The 22420-nt window shown below is 41.8% G+C and overlaps 2 protein-coding genes across 2 annotated transcripts; one reads left to right on the plus strand and one right to left on the minus strand.

Moving 5' to 3' along the window:
• Positions 1-3325: 3325 nt before the first annotated feature.
• LOC120853695 (ribonuclease-like) lies at positions 3326-3709 on the plus strand. The gene has a single exon (XM_040227646.1). The coding sequence runs from the start codon at positions 3326-3328 to the stop codon at positions 3707-3709; it is 384 nt and encodes a 127-aa protein (XP_040083580.1).
• Positions 3710-16741: 13032 nt separating this feature from the next.
• Positions 16742-17683, minus strand: LOC120853378 (olfactory receptor 10G3). Its single transcript, XM_040227185.1, has one exon. The coding sequence runs from the start codon at positions 17681-17683 to the stop codon at positions 16742-16744; it is 942 nt and encodes a 313-aa protein (XP_040083119.1).
• Positions 17684-22420: the final 4737 nt, after the last annotated feature.

Raw genomic sequence — 22420 nt, forward strand, 5'->3', positions numbered from 1 at the left:
CATGTATGGATGTGAGAGTTAGACTATAAAGAAAGCTGAGCACTGAAGAATTGATGCTTTTGACCTGTGGTGTTGGAGAAGACTCTTGAGAGTCCCTTGGACTGCAAGGAGATCCAACCAGTCTATCCTAAAGGAAATCAGTTCTGAATATTCACTGGAAGTACTGATGTCGAAACTGAAACTCCAACTTTGGCTACCTGATGCCAAGAACTAATTGGAAAAGACCCTGATGCTGGGAGAGATTGAAGGCAGGAGGAGAAGGGGACGACAGAGGATGAGATGGTTGGATGGCATCACCGACACAATGGACATGAGTTTGAGTAAGCTCTGGGAGTTGGTGATGGACAGGGAAACCTGGCGTGCTGCGGTCCCTGGGGTTGCAGAGTCGGACACAACTGAGCGACTGAGCTGACTGATCACCCCTTAACTGGTTACTGTGTTTTGCCCTCTACAATCCATTCACTATGTAGCAGCAACAACGACAGTATTTAAACACAAGTTGGATCATGTCGGTGTAAAGCTCTGATTCAGGCTTTGGCATTTGATTAGAATGAAATCCATATTCCTTACAAAGATCTAAATGATCTGGCCTCATGCTATTTGTCCTATCTTTTCTTATATTCCTGACCATCACTCTCATTAACTGTGCTCTTCTTGCCTAATTCTTTCACTTTCTTCAAGTCTCAGATTAAAAGCCATGCTTTCACAAAAACTTGTACATGAATGCTCATAGCTGCATTATGCATGATAGCCAAAATTTACAAACAACCCAAACAATCATCAAATGATGAAAGGATAAAGAAAATGTGGTATAGTGATACAATGGAATATTATTCAGTCTTAAAAAAGGCATGATATTCTGATACATGCGAGAACACAGATGGACCTAAAGACCTTATTTAAAATGGAAAACTTAGAACAAATATTGTAGGATTCCACTTATGTGACATATCTAGAATAGGCATACTAATTATATGATACAATTCTACATATTTCAAATCTTCATTCTACTCTACTACCCACATACCTTTTCATTGCTAGGTAAATATCTCTTTACTTCAGTGTTCTATATCCTGTGGTCTGGGAATAATGGTTCCTGTGCATTAGCATGTGGAAGGTCAGGTGAGGCCTGAATCACACGCAAAGTTCTGGAGCACAGAGGGAGGCCTAGAAGGACTGAGTGGTCAGGCTGAAAGAATCAACAGGCAGAGAAAAAAATGCAATAAGCTACCCCGGAGGGTGACAAAAGCTGCAGAGGTCAGGCAAAGATCAGGCTGCCAAGGCACTGGAGAGCTGGTTTAGTGTGGTTCCAGGGCAAACATGTGGAGAACAGAGCCCTAGCTGTGGGTGGAGAGAAGAGAGATCCTTGGATGTCTGGATCTTAAGTCCTAGTAGCTAAGAGGGTGTTAAAGAGAGTAGTTGTCAACGTTACCAGCTTCCTGTTTCTTCTGTCAGACCTTAGGCCCCGCCATTCTCTTCAACAGTTTGTCAGCTCCTCCTTACTTCTTTTCTTACTGCCTTTTCTTCTCTGGAAAACTGTAAATATTATTATCCTGAGAACCCTTGATTGTTAGATTCTCTAGTCTGAGAGCCTCAAGGCTACTTAGGGACTTTAGGGTTTGGGGGAAAGAGAGGTGATGGAGGCTGGCTTGTTGCTTGTGCTGGGCCCAAATTGGCTGAGGAGCTCTGCTGTTGTAGTTTCTTGCCTTTAAGAGCTGCCTAGCTTCTCCACAGAGGGAACAGGGACCCATTCACTGTATAACTTGTGGCAAAGATAGGACCGGAGAGTGGAGACGAAGGCCAAGAGGCCAGGCTCCTTGCCTTTGCTTCTCTTCACACTTCAGGCTGTGTGAGGTCATCTAATCCCAGAGAAACCCTGCTCCCAATGTTTGGACTCATTAAATGGAGCATAAAATGAGGTATGATTTGGGTATCAGGCCAGAAAGTTTCAGCATCTTGTAGCGTCAGAAAGTGATGGGTCAGTACCTGGGTTACTCAACCTCACCCCTTGCAGCCTCCAGCCCCTACAGCTGTGTGCTCTAATAACAGAAGCCAAGAGGAGAGAGACTCAGAAACCTTTCCAGCCAAGGAATCTCCAGTACCTAACTCTCTAGGAGCATCAACCGGGACCAAGTAAAGGAGCACACACAGGATTGAGACTGGGTATGTGAGGCGTCTCACTGAAGAGGTTGAGGTAGTTGTAGTGATCCTTCTTTGGTCCCAGAGAGAGGAGTGGGAAAATAGGAATGTATAAGGGGCCAAGTGAGGTTCTTATAAGTAGAGAGAATGAGCATGAGAGCAAGGTTGTTCAAAGTTGTTGTTTAAGGTTGTTCAGCAAGCAAAGTTGTTGAAGCTTTTCTCTTAGGTAGGTATGAAGTAGGTTTTCAATGGAAGTGCTTTGTATTTGTAGGTAATGCAGTGGTCTACTGGATTAATCCAAATTAGAACAGAACAGAGAATTTTCCTTGGCCCTAGAGGTTCTAAGATTTGTGTTTGGCTTCATGATGTTGTATGACTTTGGGCAATTCACTCAACTGTTCTGAAAGTCAGTTACTAAAAATGGGTCACTATAATACCTATCTTACCTTGCAGAGAGGGTGATGACCAATATATATGAGAGTTCTTTGTAAACTCTAAATTCTAACGCCTTGTTATTTAAAGGGTGACCCACAGATAAAAATCATTTGGCAGCTAGTTAGAAATGAAAATCTCAGGTTCCATCCCAAATCTACTGAGTCAGAACCTATATAACAAGGTCCCCAGATAATTGCACATAAAAAATTTACACTTGTTCTTAGCCAAAAGGCCGAGAATCGACGCACATAAAAAGTTGAAGAGCATCATTGTAAAGAACTTCGTAAATTAGTGTTACTGCTTGTTTCAAGATCAAGGATCACCTGAGCTTCAGTTTTGCTCTCTTATGTAAGACCATTAAGGGGTGTAAGCTGCCCACCTCTCTGAGTGATGGATCCCTCTAGCCCAATTTCTTTAATGAGTATAGTCTTAAGGAAGATGATTGAGACTATACTGGGCTATGGCTGTGGGACGAGAAGAAATGAGGGAAGGAGGTCTTGGAAAGAAGAAAGGGAAGATGGATGTTGGAAGGAAGAAAGACTACAGAGGTTTTCTGGAAGGAGTTCAAGAAAGCAGTGTTACTGGAGACAAGTGGAGAGCACTTGTAATCCTGGGAGGTGGGGGGTGGACTTTAAGCACATAAATATCTAGTGTTCTGAGATAAGAGAAACAATTCTCCTTTTTGCTTCCTTTCTCCATTTTTCTAACAGAAAACATGCTTCTGACATGGGCTCTCCTCTTGTTCCTCCTAATGGACCAGCCTTCCTTCTCTGAGGCCCAAGACCTCCTTCGTCACCAAACTGACAGGCCCAGAACAAAGATCTCTGCCAACCACAAATATTACTGTGACATGATGATGAAGGCTCGAGGGCTGGCCACTGACAAGAGCTGTAAGAAGAGCAAGATCTTTGTCCACAGTGTGTCACCCAGCACTCGTGGGCTTTGCGAGGGTCCAGCTGTGACGTGTATGAAGTCGTCTGAGTTTCACAGCTGCCACCTCATCATCTTCAAAGTTACTCAGTGTAATCTCTACCCAGAGGCTATGCCCCCGCACTGTCACTATAAAGGTGTCACCTTCCAGATGGATGTGAGAATAGTCTGTGCGGGCAAACATCCGATTCGTCTGGAAGAATAGCCTTTGTAGTTGCGCACCACGGCTGTCTGCTGCTCTGCTTCACCGCATCTCATTCCCTCTGTGATGTCCTGCTCAACCCCAGCTGGCGTGGATTCCTGCAGAGTCTGGGCTCCCACCATTCCCTGAGTCCTAGCCCCAACGCCTGCTCTCTCACTGTCAGTCCTGTGGATTTGTGTTAGAGAGATAGATGGTGGAGGCAGAGGGCAGGTGGGCTTGTCATCAGCACCCTTTGGGACTTTTGGTTCTTGTCCTGTTTAATTGCTTTGTCCTGGCTGCAGAGGGAGAGAAAGCTAATGCTAAGTTCTTTCCTGGGGCTTGGTCCCTCAGTCCCTAGGGTGGAAGAGAAAGTCAGAGCGAGTTGTGGGCAGTTATGCCCCAGGGATCTGCTGAGCCCATTTGCCCCTAAACCTGCTGCTTTAATAAAATTTTCAAGGGCATTGACTATGAATGGTTCTGTGTGTTTGAGTTTGCAGTCCCCTCTCATCCAAGGGGGTGGGTGATAGAGAGGGATTTGGAGGGAAACCCTCCTGTGCAGAAACAAACTCCAGAAGTGTTAAACACCAGCAGTGGGTAGGTGAAAGTGTGAAAATGGGCATGCATTTACACATATACATATTATATTATATATTATAATATATGATTATATTCAACACAATGAATTAGGAACATGACTTGGTACAAACTTTTGGGGAAGTAACATAGTAGTATCTATTAGTATTAAAACTATGTAACAATATTTTATAATCATCAAACTTGCTAAGAGACTATATCTTAATTATTTCAATCCCTAAAAAGAAAGGATAATTATGTGACATGAAAGAGGTGCAGATTATCAATACAATGACAATCATATTATAATATATAAATGAATCAAATCAACATATTGTATACCTTAAATTTACAAATGTTATATGTCAAATAACACTTTAACAAAAATCTCACAAAACCTCATATGTATCAAGGATGCTTATATGAGTGTTCTGTGCACTTACTTTAATAAGAATGTCCCTTTAGGGACTGGACATATTAATAATAGCTCTTCTCTAATGGATTTAGGCTTCCCTGGTGGCTCAGAGGGTAAAGCGTCTGCCTGCAGTGCGGGAGACCTGGGTTCAATCCCTGCATCGGGAAGATCCCCTGAAGAAGGAAATGGCAACCACTCCAGTACTGTTGCCTGGAAAATTCCATGGACAGAGGACCCTGGTAGGATATAGTCCATGGGGTCTCGAAGAGTTAGACACGACTGAGCGACTTCACTTCACTCTAATGGATTTAAAGACCATTTAATAAAGATGTTTATAAATAAATAAATAAAAACTATATATCCCCTTTGATATAAAAAAAACAAACTTTCAAATCTATCCTTGAATTTCCCTGGTGGCACAGTGGCTAATAATCCACCTGCCAATGCAGGAGACATGGGTTGGATCCCTGGTACGGGAAGATCCCACATACCACAGAGCAACTAAGCCTGTGTACCACAAATTATTGAGCCCTCACTCTGGAGCCCGGGAACCGCAACTACTGAGCCCATGTGCCACAACTATTGAAGCCTGTGCATCCTAGAACCCATGCTCTGCACCAAGAGAAGCCACTGCAATGAGCATCCAAGCACTACAACTAGAGAGTCAGTTCAGTTCAGTCGCTCAGTCATGTCCCACTCCCTGCAACCCCATGGATTGCAACATGCCAGGCTTCTCTGTCCATCACCAACTCCTGGAGCTTACTCAAACTCATGTCCATTGAACTCCTGCCTTCGATCTTTCCCAGCATCAGAGTCTTTTCCAATGAGTCAGTTCTTCATATCAGGTGGCCAAAGTATTGGAGTTTCACCTGCAGCATCAGTCCTTCCAGTGATTATTCAGGACTAATTTCCTTTAGGATGGACTGGTTGGATCTCCTGGCAGTCCAAGGGACTCTCAGGAATCTTCCCCAACATCACTGTTCAAAAGCATCAATTCTTCAGTGCTCAACTTTCTTTATAGTCCACTTTCACATCCATACATGACTACTGGAAAAACCACAGCTTTGACTGGATGGACCTTTGTTGGCAAAGTAATGTCTCTACTTTTTAATATGCTGTCTAGGTTGGTCATAACTTTTCTTCCAAGGAGTAAGTGTCTTTTAATTTCATGGCTGCAGTCACCATCTGCAGTGACTTTGGAGCCTCCCCCCAAATAGTCTGTCACTGTTTCCATTGTTTCCCCATCTATTTGCCATGCAGTGATGGGACTGGATGCCATGATCTTTGTTTTCTGAATGTTGAGTTTTAAGAATCTGCCACAGTTTGTTGTGATCCACACAGTCAAAGGCTTTGGCGTAGTCAACAAAGCAAAAGTAGATGTTTTCCTGGAACTCTCTTGCTTTTTCGATGATCCAGCGGATGTTGGTACTGGTCTCTGGTTCCTCTGTCTTTTCTAAATCCAACTTGAACATCTGGAATTTCATGGTTCATGTCTTGTTGAAGGCTGGCTTGGAGAATTTTGAGCATTACTTTACTAGTGTGAATTTAACTCAGATGACCATTATATCTACTACTGTGGGCAAGAATCTCTTAGAAGAAATGGGGTAGACATCAGAGTCAACAAGAGTCCAAAATGCAGTACTTGAATGTAATCTCAAAAATGACAGAATGATCTCTGCTTGTTTCCAAGGCAAACCATTCAATATCACAGTAATCCAAGTCTACGTCCCGACCAATAATCTGAAGAAGCTGAACATGGACAGTTCTATGAAGACCTACAAGACCTTCTAGAACTAACACCCAAAAAAGAAGTCCTCTTCATTATAGGGGACTGGAATGCAAAAGTAGGAAGTCAAGAGCTACCTGGAGTAACAGGCAAATTTGGCCTTGGAGTACAAAACAAAGTTGGTCAAAGGCTAACAGTTTTACCAAGAGAATGCACTGGTCATAGCAAACACCCTCTTCCAACCACACAAGAGAAGACTCTACACATGAATATCATTAGATGGTCAACACCGAAATCAGATTGATTATATTCTTTGCAGCCAAAGATAGAGAAGTTCTATACAGTCAGCAAAAATAAGACTGAGAGCTGACTGTGGCTCAGATCATGAACTCCTTATTGCCAAATTCAAACTTGAAGAAAGTAGGGAAAACCACTAGACTATTCAAGTGAAAGTGAAAGTGAAGTCACTCAGTCATGTCTGACTCTTTGTGACCCCATGGACTGTAGCCTACCAGGCTCCTCTGTCCTTGGGATTTTCCAGGCAAGAGTACTGGAGTGGGTTGCATTATACAGTGGAAGTGACAAATAGATTGAAGGGATTAGATCTAATAGACAGAGTGCCTGAAGAACTATGGACAGAGGTTTGTGATATTGTATAGGAGGCAGGGATCAAGACCATCCCTAAGGAAAAGAAATGCAAAAAGGCAAAATGGTTGTATGATGAGGCCTTACAAATAGCTGAGAAAAGAAGAAAAGCAAAAGGCAAAGGAGAAAAGGAAAGACATACCCATCTGAATGCAGAGTTCCAAAGAATAACAAGGAGAGATAAGAAAGACGTCCTCAGTGATCAATGCAAAGAAATAGAGGAAAATGATAGAATGGGAAAGACTAGAGATCTCTTCAAGAAAATCAGAGATACCAAGGGAACATTTCATGCAAAGATGGGCAGAAATGGTATGGACTTAACAGAAGCAGAAGATATTAAGAAGAGGTGACAAGAATACACAGAAGAACTATACAAAAAAGATCTCCACGACCCAGATAACCACGATGGTGTGATCACTCACCTAGAGCCAGACATCCTGGAATGCAAAGTCAAGTGAGCCTTAAGAAGCATCACTATGAACAAAGCTAGTGGAGGTGATGGAATTCCAGTTGAGCTCTTTCAAATCCTGAAAGATGATGCTGTAAAAGTGCTGCACTCAATATGCCAGCAAATCTGGAAAACTCAGCAGTGGCCACAGGACTGGAAAAGGTCAGTTTTCATTCCAATCTCAAAGAAAGACAATGCCAAAGAATGTTCAAACTACTGCACAATTGCACTCATCTCACAACTAGAGAGAGTTGTGCTATTAAAGGAAAGCCTGCGCAGTGAGGAAGACCCAGTCTAGCCAAAAATAAATAAAACCTGTCCGTACTAAAAGTAATAATATGTAAGAGTATTTTTAGATGTATTTAGATATTTATTTCAGCTTTGTTCATAGTGACAAAAACTCAAAACACTCTATAATATTCACAAAGATGAACGATTAAATAAATTATGAAAATCATCCTGAGTAATATTGTGCAGCTATTCAGAAAGAATGAGTTAGAACCATATGTACTGACCTGAAGGAATGAACATTATATTTTATAATGTGGAGGAAAGGAAAGAGAGCTGTCATTCAACAGTTGGTTGCTCAAAGAAGTGAAGTGTTGGTTGTTTGGTCGTGTCTGACTCTTTAAGACCTCATGGACTGTAGCCCGCCAGTCTCCTCTGTCCATGGAATTCTCTGTCAAGAATACTGGAATGGGTCGCCATTTCCTTCTCCAGGAGACTTCCCAACCCAGGGATTGAACGTGGATGTCCTGTATTACAGGCAGATTTTTTTTTTTACCATCTGAGCCACTAGGGAAGCCTATAATGTGTGTGTGTGGGGATAGCAAATTGTAAAAAAATGTATATAATAATGTATATAAAATATAAAATATTAAAGTCACTAGAGGGAATTGCCTGGTTGCCCAGTGGTTAGAACTCTCCATTTTAGGGAGCATGGGTTCAATTCCTGGCTGGGGTACTAAGGAAGGGAAAGTTGCTCAGTCGTGTCCGACTCTTTGCAACCCCATGGACTGTAGCCTACCAGGCTTCTCAGTCCATGGGATTTTCCAGGCAAGAGTACTGGAGTGGGTTGCCATTTCCTTCTCCAGGGGATCTTTCCGACCCAGGGATCTAACCCGGGTCTCCTGCATTGTAGGCATATGCTTTACCCACTGAGCCACACTATGATGCCAAACTGGAGGGCAGAGGTCCTCTGGGGACAAAAAGAGAATCCTTTAGATGATGTAATGACTGAAAATTTGTAAAAACTCAAGGAGAGAGGCATGAGCAAGAGAATAAGGAAGATAACCAATTACAATGTGTAGTCCCAGCATTCTTAACTGGCCATATGAGCAATATTTACACAGTCATAATGTAATACCCTTTTCATACTGTTCATGGGGTCCTCAAGGCAAGAATACTGAAGTGGTTTGCCATTCCCTTCTCAGTGGACTGCATTTTGTCAGAACTCTCCACCATGACCCGTCTGGCTTCGGTGGCCCTACACGGCATGGCTCATAGTTGCATTGAGTTAGACAAGGCTGTGGTCCATGTGATCACATTGGTTAGTTTTCTGGGACTGTGGTTTTCAGTCTGTCTACTCTCTGATGAAGGATAAGAGGCTTATGGAAGCTTCCTGATGGGAGAGACTGACTGAGGGGGAAACTGGGTCTTATTCAGATGGGTGAGGCCATGCTCAGTAAATCTTCAATCCAACTTTCTGTTGATGGGTGGGGGTGTGTTCCCTCCCTATTATTAACCTGGGGCCAAACTATGGTGGAGGTAATGAAGATAATGGCAACCTCCTTCAAAAGGTCCCAGCACACACTGCTACCACTCAGTGCCCCCAACCCTGCAGCAGGCCATCACTTCATGGCAAATAGATGGGGAAACAATGGAAACAGTGACAAACTTTATTTTTCTGGGCTCCAAAATCACTGCAGATGGTGACTGCAGCCATGAAATTAAAAGACGCTTGCTCCTTGGAAGAAAAGTTACGACCAACCTAGACAACATTAAAAAGCAGAGACATTACATTGCCAACAAAGGTCCGTCTAGTCAAAGCTATGGTTTTTCCAGTAGTCATGTATGGATGTGAGAGTTGGACTATAACGAAAGCTGAGCACCAAAGACTTGATGCTTTTGAACAGTGGTGTTGGAGAAGACTCTTGAGAGTCTCTTGGTTAGCAAGGAGATTCAACCAGTCCATCCTAAAGGAAATCAGTCCTGAATATTCATTGCAATGACTGATGCTGAAGCTGAAACTCCAATACTTTGGCCATCTGATGCGAAGAACTGACTCATTTGAAAAGACCTTGATGCTGGGAAAGACTGAAGGCGGGAGGAGAAGGGGACAACAGAGGATGAGATGGTTGGGTGGCATCATTGACTCGGTGGACATGAGTTTGAGTAAACTCTGGGAGTTGGTGATAGACAAGGAGGCCTGGCATGCTGAAGTCCATGGGGTCGCAAAGAGTCGAACACAACTGAGCGACTGAACAGAACTGAATGTAATGCTCTTTAGGTAAGTTGTTTTTAGTGGTTTTATATATTTGGAATTATCATAAACAGAGTAATGAAGGTCTACTGGTGGTTATGGAATGGAATAAAAATATTATCAACTTTGACAATTAAAAAACACAGATGCCAGAAATCTGGAGGTGAAGATAGAGAGATGGAGGGAAGGATGGGAGAGGTAATAAGTATTCTTTTATAAAGTGAAGGGGCAAGAGATTTAATTATATTTATTCACTAATTAGACAAACTTATTAAGCATCTGCTATGTTCTAAGCATTCTTCTTCCCATTAAAAATTCAGTGGTGAACAAAACAGATACAGATCTCTGCCTACTCACCAAGGTGGACAATAGAAGAGTTACAGTCGCAGCCATAGTTTACGTCAACAATGGATGGTAAATTGCTCCACAACACATTCCAAAATTGTAGAAGTGGGTACATCCTCGGTGTGGCAGTCATGGAGGTGTCACTGGGATCTCCTTTCAAGAAAGAAATAAGCTAGTATATACATCCCAGTGAGAAAATATAACTTTACTGTTCAAGAGAGGGAAGGTGACATGGAGATTTCCACTTGGTATTATTTATTTCCATCTTTTTATATTGTCAGGTATTTTAATTCAGGTTCTCTAGGAAGCTGATTGTTAAGAGTCAGAATAGCAGACCTACAGGGATAAGGAAGCAAGGCTGGGTAGGAAGAGCCTCAGACTGCCATGCAGTTCTGAGAAAGTCTCAGGCAGCCCAATGAGAGCTGTGGGGCAGGGGCTGCTTAAAGTAGAGTTGGGCAGAAACAGCTTGACCCTAGGTGGCCTCACTGCACTTTCACTGGCTGGGGACAGTGCCCTTCCAATGCTGCAGTATCCCCAAAGATGCCACAGCTGGAGGCAGGTAACTATGCCTCTTGAAGCTGATTTCTAGCAAATCACCCATTTTATCCAGTACGAAAACTGAGAAAGTTGAGAAGCTTTTAAGTACCTGGCTAAGATGACCTCCAAGATTTTTGCCCTCTGGTATGTATACTCTCTCCCAGTTATTCAATCAAACACAATCAAAATTTCTGCTAGGTGTTGATGTGAAGGGAGTTTGCAGATGTAATTAAGGCTCCAAATGAGTTGATCTTGAAATAGGAAGATTATCCCCTTTGGGCCTGACATAATCAGGTGAGCCTTCAGGCAATTAGGACTGCATTCTTTGTGGAGAGACTCAAAGCAGGAGAGGGATTCCAAGTGAGGGTGAGTCTCCATTGCTGGCCTTGAAGATGGAGAGGGCCATGAGGCAAGGAATTTGGGCAGGGGGCTGAGAATGCCCTAGAAGCTGAGAATGTCCTTTATCTGACAGACAACAAGGAGACAGGGACCCAAGTCTTATAATTGCCAGGAACTGACATGTGAGCTAGGATGACAACCAGGAACTCCACTCAGGAACTCCTTGATTTTAGCCCTGTGACATCCTAAGTAGAGAACCAATTCCTTCTATGCTTTGGATTTGTGACCTATAAAACCATGAGCTAATAAATGGGCTTTGTTTTAAGCTGCTGATGAATTAAATCCAGACTTCCTACATAGTTTCCACGGTTTTACATGAGCTGACCCTTGTGTAATCATGTACTCTGTCCCCCTAGGAACTACGGTTCAACAACATTTGCTTTCCTTTCAAACATGCCAAACTCTTTTCTATCCTGGAGGCTTGTACTAGCTTTCCCCTCAGTTTGGAAACCTTCTTCCTGAGATTTTCAGGACTATGGCTTAAAAAACTTTTATTATGAGGATTTCCAAACATACATGACCAACCTAGATGGCATATTCAAAAGCAGAGACATTACTTTGCCAACAAAGGTCCATCTAGTCAAAGCTATGATTTTTTCAGTAGTCATGGATGGATGTGAGAGTTGGACTGTAAATAAAGCTGAGAGCTGAAGAACAGTGGTGTTGAAGAAGACTCTTGAGCGTCCCTTGGAATGCAAGGAGATCAAACAGTCAATCCTTAAGGAAATCAGTCCTGAATATTCATTGGAAGGACTGATGCTAAAGCTGAAACTCCAATACTTTGGCCACCTGACGCATTGGAAAAAACCCTGATGCTGGGAAAGATTGAAGGCAGGAGAATGGGACGGCAGAGGAAGAGATTGTTGGATGGTATCACTGACTTGATGGACTTGAGTTTGAGCAGGCTCCGGGAGTTGGTGATGGACAAGGAAGCCTGGTGTGCTGCAGTCCACGGAGTTGCAGAGTCGGACATGACTGAGTGAGTGAACTGAAACACACATGAATAAATAGAATGAATTCCTACCTTCAGCTAGCTTCAATGGACATATGGCCTTTCTCATCTATATTCCTCTTTCCCTCTCCTCCTGCCCTTTCCTTAAAAGATTTTACATTTTATTTTTAATTGTAAAATACAGATAAAATTTACCAGCTTCCATTTTTAAATGTTTAGTTCAGTAGTGTTAAGTATATTTACCTTGTACAACCAATCTCTAGAATTCCTTGCATCTTGCAAAATTGAAATTCTGTTAGCTCTCCATTTCCTCTACCTTCAGGCCCTGGCAACCACCATTCTACTTCTGTCTACATGAATTTGACTTCTTTAGGGATCTCATATAAGAGGAATTTGTATAGACTCATATAAGAGTCTTTTTGTCACAGGCTTATTTTACTTAGCATAATGCCTTAAAGATTCATCCATGTTGTAACAGGTTTCATAATTTCCTTTTTAAAAAAAGGCTGAATAATGTTCCACTGTGTGTGTATATCACATTTTGCTTATCCAAACAAAATCTGTTCAGGGACAAAAGGGTTGTTTTTACATTTTGGTGATTGTGAATAATATTGTTACGAACATGGGTGTACAAATATCTTTGAGGTCCTACTTTCAACTTGTTTAGATATATACCCAGAAATGGGATCACTGGATCATACGGTAATTCTAGTTTTAATGTTTTTAGTAACTGCCAAACTGTTTTACAGAATGACTACCCCATTGTACGGTCCAATGTACAATGGCCAAGCAGCCGACAGTAACCTTAAACTGACTCTTGGCCCCTCACATGACTATATACTCTATAGATAGGAGCCCTCAGAGTCACAACCAAATTGAAGTTCCTGGTATGACTCCCCCAGCACCTTAATGATCAACCAGCTGTCTTGCCTCTAGCACTTTCCCCTTATGTGCCCTTTAAATGAGAACCACATGTGGCTTCCCAAAACTCTGCTCTTTTGGTTTGAATTTATTAACCTGGCCTGAGCCTGGAACCTCAAACACTCTACACACCAACCTGAATAAAGGCATATGCCCTAGGTTGTGTCGTTCTCTATCTGCATTCTGCCTTGCCCTTCCCATATGGCCCCTTGAGTCTTGCTGGGTACTGTCTCCAGGACCTGTGAGTAATAATAAACCTCTCTATTTCAAGCCCTGTGTGTTCTGTTGTTAAACCATGGTTTTTAATCTGGCACCTTGTGGTCCACTTAAGTGTTAATTTAACAAATTCATAACAGTGCCCAATCTACTTTTTAAACAAATGTTTGCTTCAGTATTAGTTCGTGTTGATCAGTATTTTTGTTATACATTTACAGATCACTTTAATGTTATTTTGTTAATTGTTAAGACAACAGCTATGATAGCAATTGTGGTAAGCACCTGGGAAAACAGGAACAAGAGGTATAATAGCCTTGGGAAATTTTTTTAGTTTCTGAGCTAGAGAATTAAGCTTATTTTTGTGATGCACAATTCAACCACTTTATTTGTTAATTATTTTTGAGGATTAAGATATTTCTAATTAAGATATTAGATTAAAAAAATTCTAATTTGAGGGAATTGACCTCAAAGGCATTTGTTTTCTGAACAGAATATTAGGAAATTGTGTGGATCAGCTTCATCCAATGGATAACAGTTAGTGTTCTGTCTCCTATATGAAGTAGATGAATTTGTGAGTCCTTTGGAGATAAACATTAACATGACCAAACTGTTGACTCTGTGCTATGACCAAGAGAGTTTGCTTTATATTGATAGACAGCATGATTTCATCACATGGATAAAGAAATCATTCAATACAAAAAGCTTCACAATAAGGAGGAAGCATAATAAGTTAAGGAGATGCTAAGTGATTGAAACCAGAGATACTGCACACAGTTTGCCCACATTGCTTCAGTTCAGTTCAGTTCAGTCGCTCAGTCATGTCCGACTCTTTGTGACCCCATGAATCGCAGTACGCCAGGCCTCCCTGTCCATCACCAACTCCCAGAGTTCACTCAGACTCATGTCCATCGAGTCCGTGATGCCATCCAGCCATCTCATCCTCTGTCGTCCCCTTCTCCTCCTGCCCCCAATCCCTCCCAGCATCAGAGTCTTTTCTAATGAGTCAGCTCTTCACATGAGGTGGCCAAAGTACTGGAGTTTTTCAGCTTTAGCATCATTCCTTCCCAAGAAATCCCAGGGCTGATCTCCTTCAGAATGGACTGGTTGGATCTCCTTGCAGTCCAAGGGACTCTCAAGAGTCTTTTCCAACACCACAGTTCAAAAGCATCAATTCTTCGGCACTCAGCCTTCTTCACAGTCCAACTCTCACATCCATACATGACCACTGGAAAAACCATAGCCTTGACTAGATGGACCTTAGTTGGCAAAGTAATGTCTCTGCTTTTGAATATGCTATCTAGGTTGGTCATAACTTTTCTTCCAAGGAGTAAGCGTCTTTTAATTTCATTGCTGCAGTCACCATCTGCAGTGATTTTGGAGCCCCCCAAAATAAAGTCTGACACTGTTTTCACTGTTTCCCCATCTATTTCCCATGAAGTGACGGGACTGGATGCCAACTCCAGGAAATCTTGTCAACCTCATGAATCTAATTTTGATATGGAATATGGATTTGGATACATTATCCTGCTGTCCTAATTAATCGTACTATTTTCTTTTAAAAGGAAATTTCATATTGAGCTTTATTTTTTGATGTTGGGTAATAAGCCTTTGACTGTGTGGATCACAACAAACTGTGGAAAATTCTGAAAGAGATGGGAATACCAGACCACCTGACCTATCTCTTGAAAAAACTATATGCAGGTCAGGAAGCGACAGTTTGAACTGGACATGGAACAACAGACTGGTTCCAAATAGGAAAAGGAGTACGTCAAGGCTGTATATTGTCACCCTGCTTATTTAACTTATAAGCAGAGTCCATCATGAGAAATGCTGGCTGGAAGAAGCACAAGCTGGGATCAAGACTGCCAGGAGAAATATCATAACCTCAGATATGCAGATGACACCACCCTTATGGCAGAAAGTGAAGAGGAACTAAAAAGCGTCTTGATGAAAGTGAAAGAGGAGAGTGAAAAAGTTGGCTTAAAGCTCTACGTTCAGAAAACTAAGATCATGGCATCTGGTCCCATCATTTCATGGGAAATAGATGGGGAAACAGTGGAAACAGTGTCAGACTTTACTTTTTTGGGCTCCAAAATCACTGCAGATGGTGACTGCAGCCATGAAATTAAAAGACACTTACTCCTTGGAAGGAAACTTATGACCAGACTAGATAGCATATTCAAAAGCAGAGATATTACTTTGCCAACAAAGGTCCATCTAGTCAAGGCTATGGTTTTTCCAGTGGCCATGTATGGATGTGAGAGTTGGACTGTGAAGAAAGCTGAGTGCCGAAGAATTGATGCTTTTGAACTGTGGTGTTGGAGAAGACTCTTGAGAGTCCCCTGGACTGCAAGGAGATCCAACCAGTCCATCCTAAAGGAGACCAGTCCTGGTGTTCATTGGAAGGACTGATGCTGAGGCTGAAACTCCAATACTTTGGCCACCCCATGTGAAGAGTTGACTCATTGGAAAAGACCCTGCTGCTGGGAGGGATTGGGGGCAGGAGGAGAAGGGGACGACAGTGGATGAGATGGCTGGATGGCATCACCGACTCGATGCATGTGACTTTGGGTGATCTCGGGGAGTTGGTGATGGACAGGGAGGCCTGGTGTGCTGCGGTTCATGGGCCTCAAAGAGTTGGACACGACTGAGCGACTGAACTGAAATGAATTATTGAGTCATTTAGAGACACTTAATTGTATTCTTGTTTTTGGATTTTTAATTTGCTTTGGATTGTGAAAGTACCAGTTTAAGAGGAGGTTTATTGCTTCAGCAGGCAAGGCAGGCTAAATACTTTAGTTCCTCTTCACATTCCATAGGGGCGTCAGTATGTCCTCAAAGTCAGGCCTGTAAAGATGCACACGGCAGGGAATCTACAGCTTCTTTTTATTTTTTGGTGGCCATATGTGGGATCTTAGTTCCCTGACCAGGGATTGAACCCACACCCCTTGTTTAACCACCGGACCACCAAGAAATCCCTACAGTTTTCCCCTAGCACTATCTCCTAAGATATATATATATACAGGTGGAACAGAACTGAAGAACATTCTCCTATTAAAAGAACTATGATTCCTCTTATGAGGGGGTAAGCAATGTGCTTATGGGTCAGAAGGCCCATTGGATGCTTTCCATATACCAATCCTCTGGATGTCTTAACGTGCTAAGCTACCTTCTAATGGCCTTAGCCTCACTCCCCACTCTTGGAGCAGCTGAAGGTTGTTTATCTGAAAGACACTAAGGAACTGCTACAAAGTATTTTACTTTTAACTGTATTTAATCCTGTTGTACTGGTGTTATGTGGCTACATGCAAGAGAAAAAGGAAAAAAACCTCACTGAAATCTAAACATTAGAATAAATTGTAAATGTGAAGGGTCCTCCAATGGGGGACCGATCCTTTCAAACCTCACTCTTAGTCCCTGGGCCACCTATCATTCTCTTCAGGGCCAGCTTCACCTCTTGGTTCCGCAGAGTGTAGATGAGGGGGTTGAGGAAAGGAGTGATGGCTGTGGGGAAGAGGGCAGCTGCCCCATCCAGGGGGCTGTTGGTTTCAGGCCTCAGGTAGATGAAGGCACAGGGTACATAGTACACAGTTACCATGGTTACATGGGCTCCACAGGTTGAAAAGGCGCGGCGCCGCCCATCAGCTGTACGGATTCTCAGGATGGCCTGAATGATCTGTGTGTAGGAGAGGAGGATCAGCGAGAAGCAACTGGCAACTACCACCCCAATGTCCACAAAGGTCACAAGCTCACTGACTGATGTATCAGCACAGGCCAGTCTCAGAACTGCAGGGATGTCACAGAAGAAGTAATCTACCTGGTTGGGCCCACAGTAGGGCAGACGGAAGGTTAGGATGGCCTGGAGAGCCCCATGCATGGATCCTGCCACCCAAGCTCCAGCCACAAGCAAGGTACTCAGCTTAGCATTCATGAGCATGGGGTAGCGCAGGGGCCGGCATATTGCCAGATACCGATCGTAGGCCATCAAGGTGTAGAGGAAGCACTGGGTGGAGCCCAGAAAGTGATAGAAATAGAGTTGGGCGATGCAGCCACCAAATGGGATAGGTTTGAGGCCTAAAGTGAAGTTCATCATGAGGCGAGGGACAATGATAGAGGAGATGCCCATGTCAATGATGGAGAGAACACCAAGAAAGATGTACATGGGACGGGCATGGAGCTGCGGGTCTACACAGACAGTGATTAGAATGAGCAGGTTTCCCAGCTGAGTCAGGATGTAGATCAGCAGGAAGAACCCAAAGAGAAACGTCCTTAGCTGAGGTGGGTAGGGAATTCCTGTCAGAATGAACTCAGTCAACAATGTGCTATTGATTCTTTCCATCCTCTGCAGAGATCTTACCTAGAGAATGGACAAAACAGGAGTTAGAATGGACAAAACAGGAGTTATCATGGAGGTAAGAGGGAAGTGAGGAGGAATAAGAGAAAGAAATGATAAAAATGCAGCACAGTGGCACAGAAGTTTCTCTCACGTGGAGAGATGACAAATAGGGAGAAGTTCTACGGCACTGGTTGGCGTGTTTTGTAAGTAAAGTTTCTTTGGAGCACAGCCATGCTCACTTACTTACGTTATTGTCTGTAGCTGCTTTGGTGCTATGATGACAGAGTTGAGTAGATGTGTTTGGACTGCAAAGCCTAAAGTATTTACTCTCTGGAGCTTTACAGAAAGAGTTTGCTTGTAGATGCTTGCATCAGTTATTGGTCAAAGATTAAGGGTTAACTGAAAACAACGCACGTGGGAAAGGATATTTGTTTTGTTCGATGGTCTGCCAGTTCAGAAACTTCCAGAAGCCATGGGTTCATTCTTATCTCTTCCAGGACAGAAACTTACATAGACTGGGGAGTAGGTAGACAGGAAATGAGAAGATTCCTTTTTCCCTTTGTAGGAGAGACAATAGAATAGATTGATTAAATGGCTAGTTGAGTGTGACAGTGCTGGATATTACACGAGTCTACTCTCTAAGTTGTTTTCAATTAAAGGAAAAGAATGCTTATGCTGTAAGCATATGAGAAACGGTGCGGTTGGTTCTTGGTCCTATGTATTTCAGTCTCCTTGTATATTATACTTTTGCTTTGGCATGCGGTAAAGGAAGAGAAGAGAGCAAGAAACAAAGAGGCATGGCTGTAGTGAGACATCAGATTAAAGAAAAAGTGAGGATGATAAGCAAAATGAGAGGAGCAGGATGAGAGCACAACAGCTAGAACAGAGAAAATGATCCTCACTGTGGAAGAGTTATTTCAAGTTTTCAGTCCAACCCCTTGATTGGCATTTCCCCACCTGAAGAAAAGGGTTGGATTAATAAGTTTTAGTTTGCAGGGCAGGGATAGAGACACAGAGTTTGAGGACAGACTTGTGGATACAGCAGGGGAAGGAAAGGGTGGGACGAATTGAGAGAGTAGCATTGAAACTTATACATTACCATATATGAAATAGACAGCCAGTGGGAAGTTGCTGTATAACATAGGGAGCTCAGCCTAGAGGGGTGGGATAGGGTAGGGGGTGGGAGGGAGTTTCAAGAGGGAAGGGACATATGTATATTTAAGACGACTCCTGCTGTTGTATGGCAGAAACCAACACAACATTGTAAAGCAATTATCCTCTCAGTTCAGTTCAGTTCAGTCGCTCAGTCGTGTCTGACTCTTTGCAACCCCATGAGCTGCAGCACTCCAGGCCTCCCTGTCCATCATCAACTCCCAGAGTCCACCCAAACCCATGTCCATTCAGTCGGTGATGCCCTCTAATTAAAAATTTAAAAAAATTAAAAGAAAACCTCTCCATAGTTGTATGAGTCTCTTGTAATCTAAACTCATGGGTTGAGTTTAGGTGTCAAAGAAATTGAAGTGAGGGACTTTTCTGGCAGTCCAGTGGTTAAGATTGCACTCCGAATGCAGGGGCACAGGTTCAATCCTTGGTTGAGGAATTAAGATCCTGCGTGCCTCATGGGGTAACCCCCCCCAAAAAAAAAGAAAGAAAGAAATGGAAATAAGTTGGTTGATTTTGATCTGGAGCAATAGAAAGGGAGTTAAATTAACAGGGAATGTCAGGAGCTCTCTGATTAACAGTCCCCTGACCTTCACACCTGTGCTCCAATTCATGTGAATACAAAGAGCTGAGAAGTGGCAACCCTTGAATAAGACACCATGGACAGATAGTCCTGCTGCTGAAAGAAAATCCTGAAAGTGAATACAGTATTATAATGCATCTGGGCCATAAGTTTGCCTCTTGGTTTTGAGCATGTTTGATTGCTCCTCTATGTTTTCATTTCCCTATTGAAGCTACTAAGATGGGGAGTGAAACTCAAGATCCAATTATGACAATAACAAATAATAGGTAGTTATACTCACAAATCTTTACAATGAATGCTTGACCTTAAACCTGTCGTATCTATGCTGTATCAAAGGTTAACCCTCATTATTTAACTTTTCTTTATAGAACTTAAGAAAAGAAGCAGGAAATCCTTCTACCCCATTTCTCCGAAGGGACTGGAAGAGCAGTTGTGACTTTTAAAATATTTTAGTTGCAGGAAGGCAGTGATGGTTGAACTTCAAAAAGTCAACCACAGAACTCTTCTAGATGCCAAGGTTACAGTTATGGCCCCTCTTCCCAATTCCCAACTTCAGAAAGTGCAGAAAGTTTAAGTTACTAGTGACATCCTTGAAAAATTCACGACTGTGCCCAGTGGTAGTCTTGGTTTGAATAAGCTCAGAAGGGAAATCAAAGAATCAGTTTGTTAGTTGATAACAGGAGATCTCACTCCCATGACTGAAATGGTTTACTTACCAATCAGAGTAACTACTTACTAATACCAAGGCCTCTGGAAACCAAGTTAGGAATCAAATGTACAGTGTATTTCTAAGTTTTGAATCAGAGCAAGAAGAATTTGATGGAGCACACTTATCCTGCAATAGGTCTCACTGAATTACACCTAGTAAATTACATAGTCCCTTTACCTAAGGGAATGCTTTAATCTTTTCTTCAGACACGACAGTTTTTTCTTCTGGGCAGTAGTGAGGATACATCAAAAAAGTTTTACTCTAATTATTCTCTTCCTGAGTCTATATCTCTTTTAGATTGCCTTTATTATTTCCAATGGCTCCCTTCTTTTCAACACATTTTCCTAACTTAGAGTTCCCAGTCATTTTTTCCTCATTTGTTTTCTATATCATTTTCCTGTTTGCATTAGGGAACATTATCTGTTCTCTGAATTATTCTCTAGGAACTGTTATTTCTTTGGGGATTTCCTGCAGATAAGGAATTCCAGTCCACACACACTGCGATGATTCTTGTTTTACTGAACTAGAAAGAATCATATTTCCTAATCTTACCCTTAGATTTTAGGGCCATTTTAATGGGAGGGATGAGGGGAAGGGATGTAGCCCTGTTTGTAATAAATGTGATTTCATTCCAGTTGCAACTAAGCTTTGCTGTTTGATTCTTTAACACTTTTTCTTTTGCATTTAGGCACAAAGATGAACAAGAAAGCTTCCTTTTGCCTCTGGTATGTCATGACCTTCCCTGTGCCACTGCAAGTTAGCATAGGTCTCCAAGCGTGAACTTGGTGTCCATTGAGTGAATACCCCTCTACCTATTCTGATTCATTAATATCCCAGATAGGGGTCCAAGATGGCTTACAGTCTTTCAATAATAGAATTGGAGAGAAAGAGAGAGATGAAGGATGGGAGAGAGAAAGGGGTGGGGAAGGGTAGGAGAAAGAGATTGAGAAAGAGAGGGAAAGGGGAGAGGGAGGGAAAGGAGAGAGCCAGAGATAGAGAAAGAGACAGAGAGTTGAATACAGCACAAACAGAAAAAACATGGTGCTGATGAAACCTCAGAGGAGCAGGGTGATATGAACTCAGAATAGTGATGGTGTTTTATATCTCTGTGGTGTCCTCATGATCCTTTGAAGAGTTAAATGACAAAGGATCCCTATAGTTGGCTAGTGCTAAGTACTCCAAGCAAATTTTATGCTTTTCAGTCTAGGACTTATTTTACATTTTACTTTACATTTCTTCCCACGAATAAGCCAAAATATTTTAGTAAATCATGTTATTGAAGATTGCTAAATCATTAAGAGTTTAAAAAATTCATTTGTAACATTAATCCTCAGTGTCCTGAAGCCAGAGATTTGTCTGTGATCTAAATAACAGTTTTAAGAGTTTGAAGGTTCATTCTGTCAAAGATTCTAACCGGGTGTTGCTGCTCTGTTTCTAAAACTAGATGTAGTAGAATTAAGTGCAAGTTCTAAAATTAAACAAGTCAAATTTTGTTAACCTGAATCTGTGAATCCGTCTTCTTGTCCATCTTCTTTCATTGTCTGGCATTCTATTACACTGAGCAATTCTTTAAAAAGTAGACCATTCCCTGCGGGGCTTGGCAATATTTTCATTTAATAGAGACCTAGACTGTGAAGATATTGATGCAATGTATTTTTGAATTGTGGCCTGGTTAAAACACAGAGGGTCATCTAATACAATTATGTTTGAAAAAAGTATAGGAATCATTAGTGACCACAAATTGACTAGAAATCTATAATATTGATCATTTAAAAAATTGTTAGTGGCTGATTTGTCCAGAGGGTAGATTTCTTTTTAAATTAGGCAAAAGCACAAGCTTGACACCATTTCAATAAATGAATTTTGCTTAATTCTGGTCCCAAATTACATATTTAAGTCTAGTCACCATGTCTCAAATGGCCACAAAGAAATGACCATTCAAAAATCCATCATTTTTTTGAAAATCAACTCAAGGCAAAATTTTAGTCTATAAAAAGCATTCCAAATACTTGGAAAACATAATCTATTGTCATTTTCTGAATTTTACAATAAGACATATAAAACTGAAAATAATATAAAGAGGAATAACATTGGAATGAATATATACATATATACAATGAGATGAGAAAATTTGAGTTACTGTCTGAGAAATGCAACTAAAATATAACACCTGTATGACCAATGAATTTAAAATGTCTGTTTAAAATAGTCACTATCACTGAAATCAGATTATAGTTTTATTCAACATCCGTGTTTCAATCTTCAAATTTTAGGTAAAGTATCTATC

This window comes from Oryx dammah, unplaced genomic scaffold, assembly GCF_014754425.2.
Source record: "Oryx dammah isolate SB20612 unplaced genomic scaffold, SCBI_Odam_1.1 HiC_scaffold_26, whole genome shotgun sequence".
In the NCBI taxonomy this organism is placed as follows: Eukaryota; Metazoa; Chordata; class Mammalia; order Artiodactyla; family Bovidae; genus Oryx; species Oryx dammah.

What these genes read in the sequence shown, in the direction of transcription:
- LOC120853378 (XM_040227185.1), bottom strand. Translation starts at nt 17,683, where the DNA reads ATGGAAAGAATCAATAGCACATTGTTGACTGAGTTCATTCTGACAGGA.
- LOC120853695 (XM_040227646.1), top strand. Translation starts at nt 3,326, where the DNA reads ATGGACCAGCCTTCCTTCTCTGAGGCCCAAGACCTCCTTCGTCACCAA.